We start from the raw sequence: 21,389 nt of genomic DNA, 5'->3' as shown, positions 1-21,389 counted from the left end.
CTGGCCACAGCTTGGGAGTCACCCTCAACTCTCCCCTCTCACATCCAACACCTCACCCAGGACTGTCGGCTCTGCCTTCAAAGTCTATCCCAATCCACCTGCTCCAGGTTCTCCATGGAGGCCAACCTGGTCTAGACCTATCACTACCCTCTGTGCCGCAGACCTTGGCTCCTCCCCAAGCCCCCTAGTCTGTCCTCCCTGCAGCAGCCAGAGGGCACCTGAGTCAGATCTGGTCCCTCCTCTGCCCACAGCCCTCCATGGCTCCTGCCTCCCACAGGGTCAAAGCAGAAGTCTTCCCCAAGGCCCACAGGATCCTGCACGACCTGCCCTGTCCCCTCTCTGCCCTCCCCGCTGTTCCTGTAACACGCCAGGCACGGTCCTGCCCCAGGGCCTCTGCCCAGGCTGCACCCTCTTACCTGAAATGCTGTTCCCCCAAATCTCCCCATCATACCCTCTTCCAGGTCCCCGACACTGTTTTTCTCCTCCTCTTTATTTTTCTCCTTTGACATGGAAGCTTTCTTGACATTTCATAGTTGTGGTGTGTGTCTTGTCTACTAGACTGTTAACTCTCCCAAGGGCAGAACGTTTTTGTCTATTTAGGTCCCTGTTGTGTGCTTGTGTCCAGGTTAGGGAGTGAGACATAACATGTGCTTAATGTGTGTGATTGAAGCAAGAATTGTCACCCTTGTGCATGTACTCAGTTTTCTGGCACTTAGGTCAAGCAGGTGCCTGATGGTGAGATGACCTGGCTGGGTGGTGGGGATACATCATGGTGCCAGTAGTGCCTCCTCTCTCCATCATGACAATAACAAATGTCCCCTGGATGGCAAAATTGTCCTAATTCAGAACCACAGATGGAGAAAAACAGATGGAACCACACTATGGACAGCAGCCATCAGTTAAATACATATCTAAAAGATCTTCTCCATCCCAGCCCTGACTTTGCAGGGCTGCCAATATCTGTCCGTCTCTGTCTGGAGACTCCTTGAAGGCAGGGCTGGGGCCTTGCTGAGGCCCCCATCATAGGCTCAAGCTGGGTGAGGCCAGAGGACAAGTGGGTAAAGAGGACCTGGGGCATGAGTAAAGGCAAGAGGAAATCAGGCTAATTGCTGAGTTGGGATCTGCCAGCTTTGTCCTCCTGCCGTGGGTGGAAACAAGCAGTGTCCTCTCTGAGCCTCAGTTTCCCCCACCACGGAAGTGGATTTCATGAGAATGTAGTCAGCCTGGGAAGACACGCTCTGCTTTCTCTCTGTCCCATGGGGAGCTCCCTGGGTAGAAGCTGGGGCCCTCTGCCTCCCTTCCAACACATTCCTCCACCCTCAGCCCCCAGCCCCAGCCCGGGCCCCACCTTGTGCAGAGAGAACGTCCTGACACAGAATGTGGCCAGCTCGATGGTGTCTAGCAACGTGACCTGGATGAAGCCGTAGGTCTCCGTGCCTCTGTTGGGCCAGTACTGATCACATTTGATCTGTATCAGGCAAGAGAACAGGTGTCAGCAAGGGCCAGCCTGGCTGGCGGGGGCTTGAGGGCCATGGGGTCCAAGGCTCACCCGTGACTTCTCCTCCAGCCGTGTCATCATGACGATGGTGGCCGACCGCTGCTCCCACACCATACGCCAGAAGTCCCCAAAGGTCTCAGGCAGCGGCCCCTGCGTGGCAATGTACGCGTTCTGACGCCGGTAGCCGTCCACGTAGTTGGCATTGATGTAATCACTGCCCACGATGCCTGCAGCCAGGGCGAGAGGCCAGGGATCTGTGGGGGCTGTCTTGCTAGTTTGGCTCTGTCTGGCCAACCACTTCCTGGAAGTTTACTCTGACTGCTCCCAGATTTGTCCCCGAGGTGACCATGGGACGTGTACTTCACGGTTTCTCCCCCCCAGTGCTATCACCATTTGGGGTCAGATTGCTCTCTGTGGTGGGGCCGTTCTGGGCACTGCAGGGTGCTGAGCAGCATCCCTGGCCTCCACTCACTCCATGCCAGCATTTCTTCCCTTCAGGTTGTGACAACCAAAGATGTCCCTGGACATTGCCAAATGTCCCCTGGGCAGCAGAACTGCTCTGACTGGTCACAACTGATGCAGAAGGACAGATGAAGCCATGTTAGAGAGAGCGGCCATCAGTTAAATACCTATCTAAAGATGCCCAGTGGCCTCCAGTTGGAGCTGGACCAGGTCTATGACCAGAATCAGGCCTCAGTGGCCAAAGGGAGACATGGGATCTAGCACTTTCCATGCAGTGGGGAAGGGCAGGTTAAGACTGGGGGTCTCCGAGCTACCTTCAATGGGCTGGAGGATGACGCGGGAGTGGTCATAGGCGATGACGTTGGCATAGCGGTTCTTTGGCTTGTTCACTTCCAGGTTGGAATGTTCCCATGTGAACTGCTGTCCAGGGTCGATGGACTACAAAGGAAGGGGAGGGCATGGGTGTCAGGGTAGGTGCCTGTGAGGCCAAGGTGATGAGGGTGGGAGGCGGGGGCAGGCTCACCTCATACTCCTGGGAGAGCTTGAGGCTGTCGTTGGCCTTGAGCCGCTCCGTGTGCTCCGCCATGTCTGCGATGGGGATTGGCGGGTGGCTGAGCATGCCTACAGGGTGGAGCAGACCCGGCGGGGTTGGTCACTGGGGGGCCAGCCGGGGACTGGGGTGAGGGGGTGCTCTACATGTGAGTCTGCGATGGGCGAGCTGCGGTTAGAAGGGCGTGGCTGGGGTGGGGCTTGGCAGGAGGGGAAGACTCAGGGTGGCTCACGAAGGGGCTGGGACCCCAGGCTTAGGGGAGTCTAAAGGGAGCAGGTTTGAGGCCGCTGCTCGGGGCAAAGCCTGACACCCCTGGAGGGGCCTGGATCACAGCATTGGCCCATCCTGTTTCCTTCTAACCAAGCTGGGGGTGCAGGGGTTGGCAGAAGGGTCACCCCGGAGGATGTCAAGCTCCCAGTGCCTCGAGCCAAGAAGCAAGTGTGTGGCACAGAAATTAAATTGCAGATGCAGCTGGCTGCGCTTTGGAAATACTGTCCTGGGTGGGCGACTAACACCCCTTTCTGTCCCTCTGGGATCAGAGGCATGAAATCCGCTTCCAGGTAGAGGCGAGGGACTGGGGAGGGGAAACAGTATGTTGCGTGTATGTGAGAGGAGTGAGGAGTCCCCATCTGTCCCTGCGCTTGCTTGGGGCAGGAGCAGGTGAAAGAAGGCCCTGGCCTGAGAGCTCTTATCCCTTCAAGCCCCCCGGGATGGCTGCTGGAGGTGCTGGGTGTGGGCTCGGTTCTCCCTTCCCGATATCTGGGTCTGCAGAACCCTGACCTCTCCTGGGACCTGTGTACCGGACATTCAGCTCTCAGGTGGTTTTCAGACCAGTTGGTAACATCTAATGTTCTGAGTCTCCCATGTGTCCCTAGCTGCCCCCCAAGAGCTCATATCTAAGGGGCCTGCCTGTCACGTGGGCATGTCCTGGGTACATACGTGCCTCACCCACGTCCCTGACACACACATACACACCACACACACAGCAGTCACATACAGCCACCTGAGGGCCCAATGGACCAACCCCTTGCCCTCTTCCAGGAGCCAGCACAGGACAGGTGGACAAAGGCCGGTGATGGGTGGGCGCATGGACAGACAGGAGGCAGGATGGAGAAACCAAAGAGGAAATGACCAGGGAGGGGGGAGGCGAAAGGAAGCCAAAAACAGACACAGGAACTAACTTTCAAAGTGAAACCCCGGCTCCCTGAGGGGGCTCCTGAGGCCTGAATCTGCAAACAGCAAACAATAAATAAATGAAAACATGCGGGGGGTAGGGGGGGTCCCACCTCTGCCTCCCCCACCCCTCACTGGCTGGCGGATGCAAAGGGCGGAGCAACGCGGACAACGGCGGGGACGTACAGCCACCTGGGCCCCCACCTGAGGACTCACGATAGCTGCTAACTGTGTACCCCTCTGGCTGGACACCAGTCAGTCCTGGTCTTGACCCATCACTCTGGAAGGACTCCAAAGTGCTAGGTTCTTCTGTCTACAAATCCCCTCCCCCAGACCAGCCTGGCCTTGGGTCCCTCTGTTGAGGTCAGCAGAGGGCATTCTGAGAAAGGAGGATGCAGGACGGTGAAGGAGAAGCTGAGGGAGCAGGGAAAGGACGTATGGGCCCATGCCATGAGCTTCAAGGAGGACAGCAACCATCAGTTAAATGCACATGTTGAAAATCCTTATTTGGATGGAAACAGAACAGACATAAACTAGTCCAGAGACAGAAATGAGATGGGAGCACATTAGCGGTGAATTATGAGACTCTGCATGATCCCTTCAGGAGACTGCAGCCATCAGTTACATGCACATTTAATAATTCTCATTTGGCTGAAAAACCAAAGCAACATGAATCACTACAGAGGTAAGAAAGAGAAGAGAATACACAAGGGGTGATACATGAGGCCCTGCATGATCCCTTTATGAGGACAGCAGCCATCAGTTAAATACGAATGGTCAAACTCCTCATTTGGATGACAACAGAAGTGACACAAACCAGTCCAGAGACAAAAAAAAGAAAGTACATCAGGAACGGCATGTGAGGCTGTGCATGAGGCTTTAAGGAGGACTAAAGACATCAGTTAAATACAAATGTTTAAAATCTTCATTTGGTTGGAAAATAGAGTTGATATCAACCAGTTCAGAGATAGGAAGTGGAGACCGGGTACAGTTGGAAGGACAGATGTAACCAGGCTGTGAACCCATAATGAGAATAGCAGCCATCAGTAAAATGAAAAATTCCTTATCTGGTTAGAAGCAGCTGGCGTGAGCCCATGAAGAGGGAGGAGATGGTGGAGTTTTGTGAATCATACATGAAAATGATCAAGGATACGACCTTGATTGAATTCTCCTGGACTGTCATATGACTTTAATCTACGGGGAACTATAAAGAGGCATGAGCCCTGACAGCCATGGTGGGAAGAAGTACAGGGCATTGGGCAGGTACAATTTCTGTACCTTGCTAGGGATATATCCCAAGGGAGTGTGGAAAATGGCTGAGGGCAAACCTCAACCCCCACCACTGAGGAACATGAAAACTAGAGACACAGAAGAACAGCTCTTTCTGCCCAAAGAAATGAGGGGTTTATTTGTGTTTTCTCCGTTTTTTATTTTTAAACATCTTCTTTAGGCTCCTGAAGCAGACAGCAGCCATCGGTTAAATGTTAAATTAAAAAAAAAAAGCCTCACTTGGTTGTAAGCAGAACCATCCTATGAGTTCCAAGCCCAGAGCCATGTAGGGTTGGAGGTATTTAGGAATCAAGAATGTGGCTGCACCAAGCATAGTTCAGAGGGGGCCAATGAGGGGCCCCCAGGGTGGCAGCTACTGCTTCTCCCCAGCTATCTCCCCTGTTGGTGGTATCCCTGGTATCAGGGAAAAGTACATACCTGGAGTCTGGAAGTTAATGCGTCTCATTTCCACAGGGTCCTTGGGGTGGTGAGGGGCGAGGTCGGCATTGTTCAGGAGGCATTTGGTGCGGGGTTCTGAGTCCTTGCGTTTACTTTAGGAGACGCAAGCGGAACAGTCCAGTTAGTACTGGCACATGTTCATGTGTGAACACAATTCAGGCCCCAGGAATGTGTGGTAGGAAAAGGACCGTGGACCCGTATGACTGGGGTTTCCAGGACCAAGTACAGATACGTGTACAAGCTGTGGGGGCAGCCAGGCATCCCCCCTCCTGTGGGCACAGTATCAACCCATTCCCTGTCCTCCTCCTCTTGCCCGAAGCCTCCAGGGGGGGAGGGCTGGTTCTTACCTGTCAGGTTTGCTATTCCCGAAAGCAGACACGGGTGAGAAGGGGGGAAAAAAAGAAGAAAGGTGAGGGTGTGCTGGCCATCAAGGGCTTGTTCTGTGACTCTCAGTGGCTTCCTTAACCTCTCTGAGCTTTGGTCTCCTCTGGAAAATGGCACTCATCTTCCCTGTTTGTCCCCCTGCCTATCGACACCACAAGGAGGCTTATCTCAGCCCTCCCTTTCTAAGCTGGGATGTGCCCCATGGGGCCACTACAATTGCTATCCTCATTGAACTGGACACAGGCAGCCTCCACCGCAAATCTTCTTGCTGAGTTGAAGATAGGGGTTAAGAGGAGACGCCAAGCCACTGGCCTGCTTTGAGCCGTAGCTCTGCCATTCCCATGCTGTGTGACCCTGATCAAGTGGCTTAACCTCTCTGAATTTCGGTTTCCCCATATGTACAACAGAGACCTTTAGTGATGATTCTCTGAGACAACTCCTCCCTCCTTTTCCAGGAAGCCCTCCCTGCTGTCAAGTCGGGGAGGACATGGGGCTTACTTCTTGTAGAGCAGGATAGCAATGACAATGCAGATTATGAAGACCACAGCCAGCACAGGCCCGATCACCCAGATAAGCCCCTCCTCGCCATCCACGATGGGCTGGGGATCCGGGTTATCCAGCTGGAAGGGGTCTGAGAAGGGACTGGCTGCAAAGGTCTGCAGGGAAAGGGGGGGTCTCCATCAGTGTCCACCCTCCTTGTAGTGGCCAGATGGGTCTTTCTCAAACACAAACCTGTTTCTCCCCTGCTCTAGATCCTCCTATATTCCTAGAACCTTGACCCTGGAGGCCTGTATGACCTGGTCCCTGCCAATCTTTGCTCTCCCCATTCCCTTCTCTGCTCCAGCCACTATGAAATCCTTTCTGTACCTCCAGACCTTTGCACATGCAAATCCTGGGATGCTTTTTCTTTGTTGAACTCCTACGCACCCCTCAACGCCCCAGCTCCAAGGTCTCTTCCTCTAAGAAACCTTCGTTTCAGGATCCCTCCACTCCCAAGTCTTCCCCTCTGCCCAGCTCTGACCACAGGGAGCTGCCTGTGACTGACCACAGAGGTCAGGGCCCTGGGGAATGGGGTCTGCCTCATTCAGAGGTGTGTCTGGATGTGAGCAGACACCATTCAGGACTTACAGGCTCGCTCTTCTGAAGCACAGCAAGCACAAAGAGAACATAGCGGTGGCCGGGCTCCAGGCCCCGGTTATCAAAGCCACCATACTGCTTCTGGTCGCCGGGATGGAACGTGGGCGGCAGCACAGAGAAGCGAGCTGCGATATAGGGCCGGGGCACCTCCAGCTGACGTGAGTGCCGCAGGCTGCGCCTCTGTAGCCGTGAGATGTCCTGGATGAGCTACGGGAACAGAGTCATGGGTGGCTCAGAGCTCAGCTGGGAGCAACAGAGCACGTGAAAGCTGGAATGTATCTGGGCCCTGCAGGTTGGGCCCCAGGCCCTCACCTCCTCCAGATCCATGTCCTCTGGGCTACCCAGCGGGGTCAGGAATTGGCCTCCACGAGACTTGCGCAGTGGCACCATCACAATGAAATAGCTCCTGTAGGGAGATGGGAAAGAGTCAGAGGGGGCTGTCGATAGGGATGACCAAGGGATGCTACATGGGGGCAAATGGGGGAGGCCGTTTCTCTGAGTCTTCCCTTCTGTTCATACAACGAGCCTATTCCCCTATGTCACATCCACAAATGCCACAGTTGCTGACGGAGGCCTCCAGGCCTTGGATCATGCTGTACTTTCTGCCTAGAAGGCTTACTTCATGTAAGGCTCATTGTTGAACTCCTATGCATCCTTCAAGGCCCCAGCTTCAATGCCCACATAGCCTTGTAACCCTTAAATCTTCTCTGCCTCTGAGGCAGAGTGCTCCTCTCCCCACTGGGGACTCTCAGCTTTGCCTCCCCACCAGTTGGGAAGCCCAGAACCAAATCTTTTCAGGGGCCCTAGTAATACCCAGTGGAGTGTCAGGCATATGGGATATCAGGAAATGCTGGAAGAGCAGACATAGGACACATTTAGTGACAATGGCCCATGAGAAGCACTGAATCTTGGATGACCCCATGAACTGGGGCTGATAGGGTCTGTGTTTCATAGGCAAGGAAACTGAGGCACAGAGAGGGCATGTGGCTTGCCCCAGCCATACAGCAGGCTGATGGGGGTGACGAGGAACCCGGAGCATGGGGGTGAGCATACTGGACAGGCACGGGGCTCTGGCCGTCAGGAAGATACACCATGATGAAGCCGTCGGCATCAGGCTTGGGGGCGACGCTGGGCTTGCCATTGAGCAGGTTGAAGGCAGTCCAGGCAGTGACCGTCTGCTGGAGGCCGCCCAGGCTGCTGCCGCGATTGGTCAGCACAAAGTTGTAGAAGGTGTGGGGCTTGAGGTGCGTGATGAGCTTCTTGGTGGTACGGCCATCCACATCCAGTGTGAGCCCATTGTACTGGATCTGAGGACCAGGGCTAGCTCAGCAGGGCCTGGTGGGCTCAACACCTGCCCATGGATTGAGCCCCGGCTCCAGGATGAGTCCCCCACCCTGACTGAGCCCTGATCCCACTGAACCCTGCCCTAGGCAGAAATCTAACACTGACTGATCCCTGATCCCAGGCTGAGTCCCCAACTCTGACTGAGCCCCCACCTCACTGAACCCTGACCCCAGACTGTGCCTAAATTCCAGCTGAGCCCTGATCCTAGGTAGAAGCCCACTTTGACTGAGCCCTGATCCCACACTGAATCCCCAGTCCTGACTGAGCCCCAATCCCACTGAACCCTGAACCCAGACTGATTCTGAATTCCAGCTAAGCCCTGATCCTTAGGTGGAAACCTACCTCTGAGACCTGATCCTAGACTGATTCCTGATCTCAGACTGAACCTCAATCCCAGGCTGACCCCTGATCCCAGACTTGGCACCAACTCCAGACTAAACTCTGACCTCAAGCTAAGTACCAACTCTGAGTCCCAATATTGACTATGCTTCAGTCCCAGCTGAGCCATGATCTAAGGCTGAGCCCCAACTCTGATTTCCAGTATGGACTAAATCTTAATCCCAGACTGAACCTCAATCCCAGCTAAGCCACAATCCAAGGTTGAGCCCAACACTGATCCCCATTACTGACTGAATCTCAATTCCAGCTGACCTCCAATCCTAGGCTGGGCCCCAAGTCTGATTCCCAGTATTGATTAAGCCTCAATCCTAGCTGAGGCCCATCTCTCACTGAGCCCTGATCCCTGATCCCCGACTTCACACCAACTCCAAACTGAGCCTTAACCCCTGCCGAACTACAACCCCTGACCCTGCCTGCCTGCCTGCCTGCCGGCTGGGCAGTCGCACCTTGTAGGGCGTCGGTGAGTTGTAGTTGTCAGGGAACTCCCAGCTGAGCAGAACTGATGTCTTCATGATCATTTTCACCTTGAAGTTCTTGGGTGAGACTACCGGGGAGGCGGCCGAGCAGGGAGAGAGCAGAAGAGAGGCCCCGTGAGTGCCTGGCACCGGGTGGCGTGAAGCGGGGTGGGGTGGGGCGGCCCAGGCGCTCCCTGTCGTCCGCTGTGCCCATGCCCACGGCCTTCCTGCCTGGCCCTGGCCCGGCCCTGCCCTGTCCTGTCCCAAGTCCCTGCTTCGGGAGACGGCGCGGCTGCAGAGGCTGCAGAGAGAAGGTGGAGGAGGAGGAAGAGGGGGAAGGGGAGCAAGGGGAGGGGGCGGCGGTGGGGGGCGGTGGTGCCACCGAGGCACGTCCCACCTTTGCCAACGCCGGAGCCTCGGGGTCCGGACTTGCCTTGAGTGACCACGAGGAAGCAGAAAAGTGACCACTTACCTGGGCAGGGGAGAGGGAGGGGGCTGGGGTGGGGGTGGGCGCGAGGCCCGGTCCGGCTCTGGTGCAGGGGTCGCCGCGCGCCTACCTTGGTCCCGCAGGAACGTCCGGTAGCGGACGGGGGGGCTGAAGGGGCCAGGGCCCCGGCGCGTGTGGGCTCGCACTTGGAGGTCATAGGCCGTGTCGGGCTTCAGGCCCTGCAGCGTGAGCGCGTTCTCCGCGCCCGGCTCAGCCGCTGCTGGCAGCTCAGTCTCTCGGGCAGGGCCCAGGGCGCCGGCCTCCCGCACGGCCACCGTGTATTTGACGATGGCCCCGTTGCGCTCGGCGGGCACGGGTGGCAGCCAGCGGAGAAGGACAGTGCCAGCCGAGGCGTTGCCGGCCGCCTCCAGGATCTGCGGGTGGCCACGGGGCGTGTCCTCCGGGATGCTCAGGACCTCGGCTGCCTCCTCGCCCAGGCCGCCGCGGCTCCGGGCCGCAAGCCGGAACACATACGTGGCCCCCTTGTGCACGCCTGATGCCGTGTAGCGGTCCTCGGAGGGCGGGAACTCCAGGGTGGCCAGGGGCGTCGAGTCCTCGCGGCCAAACTGCAGGCGGTAGCCCAGCACCTGGTCCTCCGCGGTGCCGGCCGGGGGCTCCCAGCGTGCCAGCAGGCTGCCCTCGGGGGTCTGCTGCACCGACAGGGTTGGGCGGCCCAGCACTGCGGGGATACGGGGCAGGTGTCAGGGTCCCAGCACCATCCGCCGGCCCCGGGGCACAAGGTGGAGTTGTATTTTTAATTATTTTCCTTTAATATAGTATTTTTTTGAGTTGGGGGTCTTACTCTGTTGCCCAGCCTGGAGTGCAATGGTGAGATCATGGCTCACTGCAGCCTGGAACTCCTGGGCTCAAGTGAGCTTCCTGCCTCCGCCTCCCAGAGTGCTAGGATTATAGGCCACTGCACCCAGCTGCAGTTGTGATTTTTTTTTTTTTTTCGAGACAGAATCTTGCTCTGTTGCCCAGGCTGAAGTGCAGTAGCCCCATCTCGGCTCACTACAAGCTCTGCCTCCCGGGTTCAAGGGATTCTCCTGCCTCAGCCTCCTGGAGCAGCTGGGATTACAGGTTGTGTACCACCACACCTGGGTAATTTTGTATTTTTAGTAGAGACGGGGTTTCGCCATATTGTCCAGGCTGGTCTTGAACTCCTGACCTCAGGTGATCCACCCGTCTCAGCCTCCCAAAGTGCTGGGATTACAAGCGTGAGCCACCACGCCCAGCCTGGGGTTGTGATTTTTAAAAGTGGATCTCAAGGCTGGGTGCGGTGGCTCACATCTGTAAGTAATCTCAGCACTTTGGGAGGCTGAGATGGGCACATCATTTCAGGTCAGGAATTCGAGACCAGCCTGGCCAACATGGTGAAACCCTGTCTCTACTAAAAATACAAAAATTAGCCGGGGGCGGTGGTGCACGCCTGTAATCCCAGCTACTCAAGAGGCTGAGGCAGGAAAATCACTTGAACCTGGGAGGCGGAGGTTGCAGGGAGCCGAGATCGTGCCACTGCACTCCAGCCTGGGCAACAGAGCAAGACTCCGTCTTAAAAATAAAAGTAGGTCTCAAGAAAGCCTCACTTAAGAAGCAAAGACTTGAAGGAAGAAAGAGAGGGAACCACGAGAAGATCTGGGGGAATCGTGCTCCAGGAAGAGGGAATGGCCCATGCAAAGGTGTAGAGCCGGCACTGGGCTAGGGGCGTATAAGGCACAGCATGGAAGTGAGGACTCAGAGAACCCCTCCTCCCTCCATTAATAAGGCAACCATCTCCTGCCTTGTTGATGTGGCCCTTGCTGAATGCCAGCACCTGACCAATACCCCTGGGACAGAAAGAAATCCAGAACCCGCCCCGCTCTTTGTTTCGCACAGCCTGGGTAGTAATCAATGTGCCGAGAGAGGTTCTGGGGTCAGGCAAAGAAGTGGGAAAGCTGGGCTGTATACATGAAAATGGACTTCTCTACTGCAGGACTTATCAGAGCCTTGAATGGACTGCTATGAATACCCAGGGTGGTGGAGAGAGCAGCGTATGCAGTGGGTTCTGCTTAGCAAACACAGCTCTAATACAATGTCCCTGAGAAAGGAGGGAAGTGCCCTGCTGGCTAGAAGAAGGGAGGGAGAGATCACAGGAGGCTGCTTGGAGGAGGTGGCATTAGAGCTGGATGCTGGAGGACGCAGACAAGGTGGGCGAAGGGAATAGTGTGGACAAGGGCAGGGGCTGTGTCCAGCTGGGAGGCCTGAAAGGGGGGTACAGAGTCAGTGGTGTGGCTACAAGGGTCCCCGAGGAGAGGGTGGGTGTGGGGACTGGGATGAAGGCCACAGAAGCCGGTCGATTGTTCCTGAAACACCCGAGCTTGTTCCACTCCCCCAGTCCCCCGCTCCACCCCCCGAGTCTTTTTCTGGGCTGTGCCCTCCGCCTGGTGTACCCTCCCCTTACATCTTCACGGCAGCCTCTTTTTCTTAATTCAGCTCCATTTTGGCTGGAAAAAAAAAGCCAGCCCCTTGGGGATGATGGAAGGGACAATGGAGGGGCTAGAAGGGGAAACTGAGGCAGGACCCCCAAGAGAAAGGTGGCTTCCTGGTGCAGTGGGGGAAGACAGGTGCACCACCCTGAAATAACCTAGCCAGGGCGATCAGAGCCCGGATGGGGGAAGCACAGGAGACTAGGGGGCCCAGAAGGATCAAGATTGTGGGATGAGGTAATCAGGGAAGGCTTTCCAGGGCAGGTGTACCTTGAGCTGAGAACTAAAAGCAGAGGAGGAGCCAGCCAGCAAGGGAAGGGGTATCCTGGCAGAGGGAACAGCCCAAGTAAAGGCTGACGGGGCAAAGCGGTCAGAGGTGGCTGTTAACTGTTTCTGTCTGGTGGGAGCCAGGGGGACAGGAAGTGAGTGACGGAGAAGGCAGGGGCGGGGGGCCAAGCTGGGCCTTGGACACCCGCCTGAGCAGCCCTCACACCTTTGTCTCACTGTTCCTGCTGCCTGGTGCACCCTCTGCCTGCCCTTGTGAGCTCAAGGACTCTGGAGGCACGCTCTGGTGCCAGCGGCAGCAAAGGGGCTATTGGTGGGTGGTGGGGGGGCGGGTCGCATACCTGCTCCCTTGGTCACAACCACCTTGGGTTTGCTGCGAGCGCCATCGCCCTTCATGGTGTAGGCGGCTACCGTGATGGAGTACGCGGTCTCAGGCTGCAGGTTTGTGATGACCATCTCCTGCGGGCAGGGCTGGGGGTCAGCACCACGGCTGGGGCTGGGAGCAGCCCCGCCCACCCCCACTCCCTGTGCTGAGATCAAGCAAGGAGGATGCAGGGCCTGGATCACGGGCGGAGACGTGCACAGGAGCTCATGCAGAGACCACGACATGTGGCACGGCCATGCTCAGAGGGTACATGCAACAACCCAGCCGGACAAGCCCACTGTTGTTTGCCCGGACCAACTCGGTCCTCTCTGCTCCGCTCCCCTCACTCCTGCCATCACCCCCGACAGTCTGTCCTCCCCACAGCAGCCAGAGGCTGCCTGTGAGCACTGAAGTCAGGGTCCGTCCCCGCTCTCCCCACAGCCCTCCATGGCTCCCACCTCTCTCGGGGTCAAAGCCCAAGTCTTCCCTGTGGCTCACAAAGGGCTCTCCTTGCTGTTCCTCCAATGCACCAGGCACAGCCTGCCTCAGGCCCTTTGGCACTGACCTTCCCCTCTGCCTCTACACCCACTGGTGTGCTGGAGGTGCCCTGTACCAACTCATGAGAGCTGCTGGTTAAATTTTCAGGAATTTTGTGAGCCACTTATGAAACAGAGCTGTTATTAAAAATTAAACTGTATAAGGCTGGGTGCAGTGGCTGACGCCTGTAATCCCAGCACTTTGGGAGGCCAAGGCAGGAGGATCACTTAAGGAAGGTCAGGAGTTCGAGACCAGCCTGGCCAACATGGTGAAACTTTGTCTACTGGGGTGGCTGAGGCAGGAGGATCATTTGAACCTAGGAGGCGGAGGTTGCAGTGAGCCGACATCGTGCCACTGTACTCCAGCCTGGGTGACAGAGCGAGACTGTCTCAAAAATAAATAAACTGTATAAACTTACAATCAACTAAGTTACATTGAAAGCAAAGGCAATAAATACAGCAAACCCACCCTTTCTAGTTATTTCACTATGGTTACTGCTATCTCTATGGGTATCTGTACAGTTACTGCTTTGAGATCATCTTGTCTATTGCATCTGTAGAATAGAAATACATGATCATGAGCTACTGGGCACCTCCCAGGTAGCTTGAAATTGACATGGTGGGAAGTATTTACACCATGGAAACGGTCAAATGCTACAAAACAGGACTGCCCCCTCCTGCCCACCCAGAGAGCTGATTTTTACCTTTTTATGTTATTGAGACAGGTCTCACCCTGTCGCCCAGGCTGGAGTGCAGGGTGTAATCATAGCTCACTGCAGCCTTGACCTCCTGAGCTCAAGTGATCCTCCTGCCTCAGCCTCCCAAGTAGCTGGGAATACAGACGTGCACGACCACACACCTGGCTAATGTTTATATTTTTTGTAGAGATGGGATCTTGCCATGTTGCCCAGGCTGGTCTTAAACTTTGGGCTTAAGTGATCCGCCTGCCTCTGCCTCCCAAAATGCTGGGATTACAGGCGTGAGCCACTGTGCCTGGCTGAGAGCTGATTTTTAAATGTTTATTTCACTGTCTAAATCCCATCCCCACCACAGCTGTAACAATTTTTTTTTTTTTTTTTTTGGAGATAGAGTTTTGCTCTTGTTGCCCAGGCTGCAGTGCAATGGCATGGTCTCAGCTCACTGCAACCTCTGCCTCCCCGGTTCAAGCAATTCTACTGCCTCAGCCTCCCGAGTAGCTAGGATTACAGGCATGTGCCACCACGCCTGGCTAATTTTGTATTTTTAGTAGAGACAAGGTTTCACCATGTTGGTCAGGCTGGTCTCAAACTCCTGACTTCAGCCGATCCACCCGCCTCGCCCTCCCAAAGTGCTGGGATTCCAGGCGTGAGCCACCATGCTCTGCTGATGTGTTTTGTTCTGATTAACATCCCGCTCACTGAGTATGACTGTTAGGGAGGAGGGGCTCTTGTCACCACCACATTCTCAGCATCTAGCACATAGTAGGTGCTCAATAAATGACTGCTCGTCCAATGAATGACAGCACAGAACACTCCCGGGCACGCGGACTTGCACAACACCTGTGCACAGGCTCACAGCATCATGTGTGCCCATATCTGCAAGCACACCACCCCCCCTCAAGCACAGGCCAGCATGCCTGGGAACTGTGGGGCAGATCCAGGCCAGGGGGACAGGGAGGGGTGATGGGGATGCACAAACAGGGTCTCCTGCCCCTGAGCCTCACAGTCTATCCCTCCCAGGGTCTCTGTGAGAAGAGCAGGGTTGACGCCCAGATGGGAACATTCCCTCTAGATCCAGTGTGGGTGAGACGGGAGGCATCAGAGCTTATGGGACTAGTGCCTGTTTGTTTATTAGAGACAGGATCAGCCAGGACCGGTGGCTAACGCCTGTAATCCTAGCTACTCAGGAGGCTGAGGCAGGAGAATTGCTTGAACCCAGGAGGTGGAGGTTGCAGTGAGCCGAGATGGCGCCACTGTACTCCAGCCCGGGTGATACAGTGAGACTCCGTCTCAAAAAAAAAAAAAAAAAAAGAGACAGGGTCTCCCTCTGCTGACCAGGCTGGACTGCAATGGCGCCATTTTGGCTCACTGCAACCTCCACCTCCAGGGTTCAAACGATTCTCCTTCCTCAGCCTCCCGAGTAGCTGGAATTACAGACGCCTGCCACCACACCAGGCTGTTTTGTATTATTAGTAGAGATGGGGTTTTGCCCTGTTGGCCAGGCTAGTCTTGAACTCCTGACCTCAGGTGATCCACCTGCCTCGACCTCCCAAAGTGCTGGGACTACAGGCGTGAGCCACCACACCCAGCCAAGGGACCAGTGCCAATTTAATGTCAGACCTGGGGTTCTCAGCAGAGGCTGGTACTCCTGTTTTAGGGGCAGAGAGATAGTCCAGAGAGAGGCAGCAACTTGCCCCAAGTCACACAGCAATTCCTCTCTGGTTTAAAGCATTGTGGGGTTGTAACCAGGGTATCACAGACATCCTTCCCCACTCTGGCCCCGTTGACACCTCTCATCACCCGGGGGCCAGAATGAAGAGGACAGCAGATCTAGAGAGAGGTATTTCTATGCCAGACAGGGCTGAATTGAGTGCCATTAAAGGGTGGCGCTGGGTCTAACAGGAGAGGAGACATACAGGAGGAATGACTAAGGACAGGGGAAGGACCCAGAAGGCCTAAGCTCCACCAATGGCAGGAGCCATCAGGGTGAGAGCATTCAGGGATGACTCTCAGGTCCTGGTGCTCAAGCCACCCTCGGGTCTGCCCCCTGGGGCGCACAGTGGTCGGAGTATCCCATTTCCCTGGTGCAAACACCGAAGCTGAGCGCTCCAAGAGGTAATGGGAGAGCGAGGGGCGCACGGGAGGGCCCAGAGGAGGAGACCGTTTTACTACTGATAATAAGGGGCGTGCAGGAGTCACAGCACAGCACGGCCCGCGGGAAGCGCACAGTAGTGGGTAGGTGGCCAGGGGCGCTACTTACATATTCGGCCGTGTCATCCGTCTCCCACTGAGCGCGGGAGGAGGCGGCAGGGGAGAGAGGAGGGAGGTGAGCGGGAGAGGCCAGAGATGGAGAAAGAGAAGCAGAGGTGGGGGGAGCGCAGGGGCCCGTCCCCGCCCAGAGCCCGTCCCCTGCCCCGCCCAGGCCCCCCGTGGCCCCCCGCCCACCTGGGCATCGGCCAGCATGACGTCCTTGATGCGCGGCGGCCCGCGGGCCTCGGCGCCCTCCATGCGCACGTAGTGGACCTGGTAGCCGCGGATCTGGCCGTGCTGCCGGCCGGGCGCGGGCGAGCGCCACAGCACGCGGATGGCCGTGGCGTTGAGCGCCTCCGCCTCCACCTTCCGCGGCGGCGCGCTGGGCACTGGCGGGCAGGAGGGGAGGGGAGGGGCGGGCGGGGCCATTACCAGGGCGCCCGGCCCTGCCCCGGGCAGTGCCACTGTCCGATTGCAGGATGCCGAGTGGCTGCCGGTGAATAACTGGGCGCTCTTAGCGCTCCCCACCGGGCAGGAGGACATGACCTCCTTCATACCCCCGACAGCTCTGGGAAGGGCCCCTGAAGGTGCCCCCCATGGACCCAGGCTGCCCCCCCCCCCACCCCCGAGTCTAAGCCACCTTCCCAGGGCCTCCAGACACCCTCTTCTTTTCACCCTACACGGCTTCCATCCTCATCATAACCCTGCAAGATAGGGTCTCCTGTCATTCTCATTTTACATTTGGGGAAACTGAATCCCAGAGAGTTGATTCTGTGATCACAGCCTTAGCAAGAGGCAAAGCCAGGATTTGCACCAGGCAGTCCAGCTGTATGCTCCTAAATACCCAAGCAGGCAGGTGGCCCACTTGGCACTCAGGATCTTTTTCACCCACCCCAGGGTTTGGCATAAAGAGCTGCTTCATTTCTTCTCTGGGCTTAGGACATAATGGGGCTGTCCAACGAAACTTTCAGGCAAATGGCTCAGAAAACAAATCAGGGTCCCAGGACCAAGAGGCTGAAATATTTTCAAGACAGGTTCTCTTACTCTGTCACCTAGGCTGGAATGCAGTGGCAGGATCACGGCTCACTGCAGCCTTGAACTCCTGGGCTTAAGCGATCCTCCCACCTCAGCCTCCCAAGTAGCCACCATGCTCAGCTAATATGTTTTTGTAGAGATGGGGTCTCACTCTGTCACCCAGGCTGGAGTGCAGGGGGATGATCACCGCTCACTGCAGCCTCGAACTGCTATGCTCAGCAATCCCCGTACCTCAGCTTCTTGAGTAGCTGGGACTACAGTGCATGCCACCATGCTTGGCTATGTTTTAAAAATGTTTTTGGAGGAATGGGGTCTCCCTGTGTTGCCTAGGCTGGTCTCGAACTCCGAGACTCATGATCCTCCTGCCTTGGCCTCTCAGAGTGCTGCGATTACAGGCATGAACCACTGTGCTTGGCTGAGAAGTTGCAATTTTATTGGGAAAGGTGTCTGTCATTTCTCTCCATGATCTAGGCTTCGACCATGTGACTCCAAGCTAGGACCACTGCCTTGCTTTCCAGTTTCAAACTTGCTAACTTGAAATGGGTGAGGATGGGAACATTAACACCAGGGAAATTGGCCAATGCTACACAAACTGGTCTCCATCCACCCGGGGAGCTGGTTAACCATGATCAGCACATTGTTGCTGCAGGTGCTGTTTGCCACTTCCTCTACCCCATTTCCAAAGGTTTCCACTGTTCCACCAAAATAGAGGGCAGCCAGCAAAACTGTCCAGGCACGAGGCTCTGGGAGCAGATGCTGCAGAGCTAAGCCTGCCCATGTCTACAATCGCCAATTCCAAGGTCAAGGAGCCCCGGGTTTCTCGGGGAGGCTGCTTGCTTCCCGGCTTCCTCCGAGTGAGGCTTCTGCCCTTTGACCACCAGCCCAGGTTTCCAGATGGAAGGCTTCGAGGCGGGGCCGGGCTGGGGCCTGCGGGGGGTCCCGGGCCTGGGGCAGGTACTTACCATCCTCGTCGGTGCGGACGACCACGGGCGAGCTCTCGGGCCCTGGTCCCACCTCTGTGTGAGCGACAGTCGTGATGCGGTACTGGGTCCACTTCTCCAAGGCCTCCAGCAGGATCTGAGTGGTGGTCGGGGGGATGCCGTTCACCTCCTTGGGTTCCGGGTCCTCTGAGCCCAGCGGTCGGTAGCGGACGCTGTAGCCCACCAGGGCCCCGTTGTGCGTTTCCGGCGGCGGCGGGCGCCAACTTACCAAAATGGCCGTGGAGCGCACGCTGACACATTTAACGTCTTGAGGGGGGGCTGACGGTTCTATTGGAGGGGGGGAGAACGTGGGGGGGGGGGGAAGGGAGGTGGGATGGGTGGGGAGGGGGGCGGGGAAACAAAAGATGGGAAAGAGAAAATAAAAAAGAAGATGATAACAAACAAAACAGAACCAAACCAAAGAGAAGTCGAACCCAAAAGAAGCGGGTGTCAACCAAAGGTGGGATGGGCGGGTGGATGGGCGGGCAGGTGGGATGGGGCTGGGAGGGCTGGCCAAGAACCCTGTGCTCACCAGGCTGCACCTACGTGGTGCACAGTAGGTCTTAGGCATTGGACAGCTACAGTCCCCATGCCAGAAACTGGGGGAATAGCAAGAGAAGCCCTTTTTATTAGGCACCTACTATGTGCTGGGCATCGTGCCAAGGGGAATAGCAACAGGAGCTCCATTTATTAGGCACCTACTATGTGCCAGCACCAAGGGTTTCACAAAATAGTAAAAGCATCTATTTGTTGAACATCTACTATGTGCCAGGCACCATGCCAAGGGGAATGGCAACAGAAGCTCCATTTATTAAGTACCTGCTATGTGCCAGCACCAAGGGCTTCACAAAATAATAGTAAAGCATCTATTTACTGAACACCTACTATGTGCCAGGCACCATGCCAAGGGGAACAGCAATAGAAGCTCCATTTATTAAGCGCTTATTATGCACCAGGTACTGTGCCAAGGGGAACAGCAACAGAAGCTCCATTTATTAGGCACCTACTATGTGCCAGGCACCATACCAAGGGGAATGGCAACAGAAGCTCCATTCATTAAACACCTACTATGTGCCAGGCATCATGCCAAGGGGAATGGCAACAGAAGCTCCATTAGGCACCTACTATGTGCCGGGCACCATGCCAAGGGGAATAGCCATAGAAGCTCCAATTATTAGGCACCTACTAATAATTGTGCTAAGGCATTGTGCTATGCTAAGGACTCCATAGAATGATAGCAAAATAATCTAAATGTCAAACACCTACTATGTGCCAGGCACCATGGCAAGGGGAACAGCAACAGAGCTCTATTAGGCACCTACTATGTGCCAGCGCCAAGGGCTTCACAAAATAATAGTAAAAGCATCCATTTATTGAACACCTAGTATGTGCCTGGCGCCATGCCAAGCAGAGCAGCAACAGAAGCTCCATTTATTAAGCACCTACTATGTGCCAGGCACCATGACAAGGGGAGCGGCAACAGAAGCTCCAATTATTAGGTACCTACTATGTGCCAGGAACCATGCCAAGGGGAATGGCAACAGAAGCTCCAATTATCAGGCACCTACTATGTGTCAAGCATTGTGCTAAGGCGTCATAGAATGGTAACAAAATAATCTATGTCAAACACCTATGTGCCAGGCACTGTGGCAAGGGGAACAGCAACAGAGCTCTATTAAGCACCTACTATGTGCCAGCGCCAAGCGCTTCATGAAATAATAGTAAAAGCATCTATTGAACACCTACTATGTGCCTGGTACCATGCCAAGGGGAGTGGCAACAGAAGCTCCATTTATTAAGCACCTACTATGTGCCAGGCACCATGCCAAAGGGAACAGCAACAGAAGCTCCATTTATTAACTATCTACTATGTGCCAGGCACTGTGCCAAGGGAAACGGCAACAGAAGCTCCATTTATTAGGCACCTACTATGTGCCAGCACCAAGGGCTTCACAAAATAATAGAGCATCTATTTACTGAATACCTAGTATGTGCCACGCATCATGCTAAGGGGAACAGCAATAGAAGCTCCACTTATCAGGCACCTACTGTGTGTCAAGCATTGTGCCAAGGGCTTCATAGAATAATAGCAAAAGAATCTCAGCCGGGCGCAGTGACTCACGCCTGTAATCCCAGCACTTTGGGAGGCCGAGGTGGGTGGATCACGAGGTCAGGGGTTCGAGACCAGCCTGGCCAACATGGTGAAACTCCGTCTGTACTAAAGATACAAAAAACTAGCCAGGCGTGGTGGCGGGAGCCTGTAATCCCAGCTACTCGGGAGGCTGAGGCAGGAGAATCACTTGAACCTGGGAGGCAGAAGTTGCAGTGAGCCAAGATCGTGCCACTGCACTCCAGCCTGGGCAACAGGGCAAGACTCTATCTATCTCCAAAAAAAAAAAAAAAAAAAAATCTATATGTCACACACTATGTGCCAGGCAACAGCAATAGAAGCCCCAATTATTAGCTGCCTACCATGTGCCAGGCATGATGCCAAGGGCTTCATACAATAACAGCAAATGCACTTATTTACTGGCCACCCACTGTAGGTCAGGCATGGTGCCAAGGGCTTCATAATAATTTATGGAAAATATGGTAAAATTTTTCTTATAGTAAAAGCATTTATTTACTGAACACTTGTGCTACCAGGGACCCAAAGCCCATCCCAAAAGCTTACTTCAACTAGGACCATCCAATTGGCCTCACTTGAAAATAATGCCCATGTCTTGAGCACCTACTGTGTGCCAGATAGAATATCGAGGGATTTATCAAGTAATAATAAAAGTGCCGGTTTATTGGACACCTACTGGTGTCAGGTACCAGGCTCAGGACTTCATAGCTCATATTGAGCACCTACTGTGTGCCAAAATCTGTAAAGATCACAGCACTCCTGTGTTCAGTCCCGACTATGCACCTGGCACCACACTAAATCTACTACTAAGCCTATCAACAGCAAGTCTCATTTATTGAACATCTACTATGGACTGGGTATGGTAACAGGTCTCTGAAGAGAAAAACAGTGGTTGTCATTTAAGCAGCACCTGCTATGTGCTGGGTATGGTAATAGGTCTCTGAAGAGAAAAACAGCAGTTGTCATTTAAGCGGCACCTACTATGTGCCAGGCACTGTGCTAAGGGCTTTATCAGAAAACAGTTAATAGTC

The 21,389-nt window shown here is 55.1% G+C and overlaps 1 protein-coding gene across 1 annotated transcript in view; it reads right to left on the bottom strand.

Annotated features, from left to right (window-relative positions):
• The window catches only part of PTPRS (protein tyrosine phosphatase receptor type S), a 132,444-nt gene that overhangs the window by 7,037 nt on the left and 104,018 nt on the right, over positions 1-21,389 (bottom strand). Inside the window, exons 11-27 of the mRNA XM_058428158.1 lie at positions 18,213-18,518; positions 16,411-16,604; positions 16,226-16,252; positions 12,709-12,826; positions 9,688-10,296; positions 9,122-9,219; positions 7,986-8,239; positions 7,245-7,338; positions 6,924-7,139; positions 6,294-6,451; positions 5,759-5,770; positions 5,391-5,503; positions 3,692-3,739; positions 2,484-2,581; positions 2,275-2,398; positions 1,550-1,725; positions 1,349-1,468 (exon numbers count right to left, since the gene is read on the bottom strand). Of these exons, the coding sequence (XP_058284141.1) occupies positions 1,349-1,468; positions 1,550-1,725; positions 2,275-2,398; positions 2,484-2,581; positions 3,692-3,739; positions 5,391-5,503; positions 5,759-5,770; positions 6,294-6,451; positions 6,924-7,139; positions 7,245-7,338; positions 7,986-8,239; positions 9,122-9,219; positions 9,688-10,296; positions 12,709-12,826; positions 16,226-16,252; positions 16,411-16,604; positions 18,213-18,518 (2,765 nt within the window). The remainder of the gene's footprint in view (positions 1-1,348; positions 1,469-1,549; positions 1,726-2,274; positions 2,399-2,483; positions 2,582-3,691; positions 3,740-5,390; positions 5,504-5,758; positions 5,771-6,293; positions 6,452-6,923; positions 7,140-7,244; positions 7,339-7,985; positions 8,240-9,121; positions 9,220-9,687; positions 10,297-12,708; positions 12,827-16,225; positions 16,253-16,410; positions 16,605-18,212; positions 18,519-21,389) is intronic.

This window comes from Hylobates moloch, unplaced genomic scaffold, assembly GCF_009828535.3.
Source record: "Hylobates moloch isolate HMO894 unplaced genomic scaffold, HMol_V3 SCAFFOLD_15, whole genome shotgun sequence".
In the NCBI taxonomy this organism is placed as follows: Eukaryota; Metazoa; Chordata; class Mammalia; order Primates; family Hylobatidae; genus Hylobates; species Hylobates moloch.
Note: the sequence above shows the minus strand (reverse complement) of the source record. Positions and strands in the feature narration are given on the sequence as shown.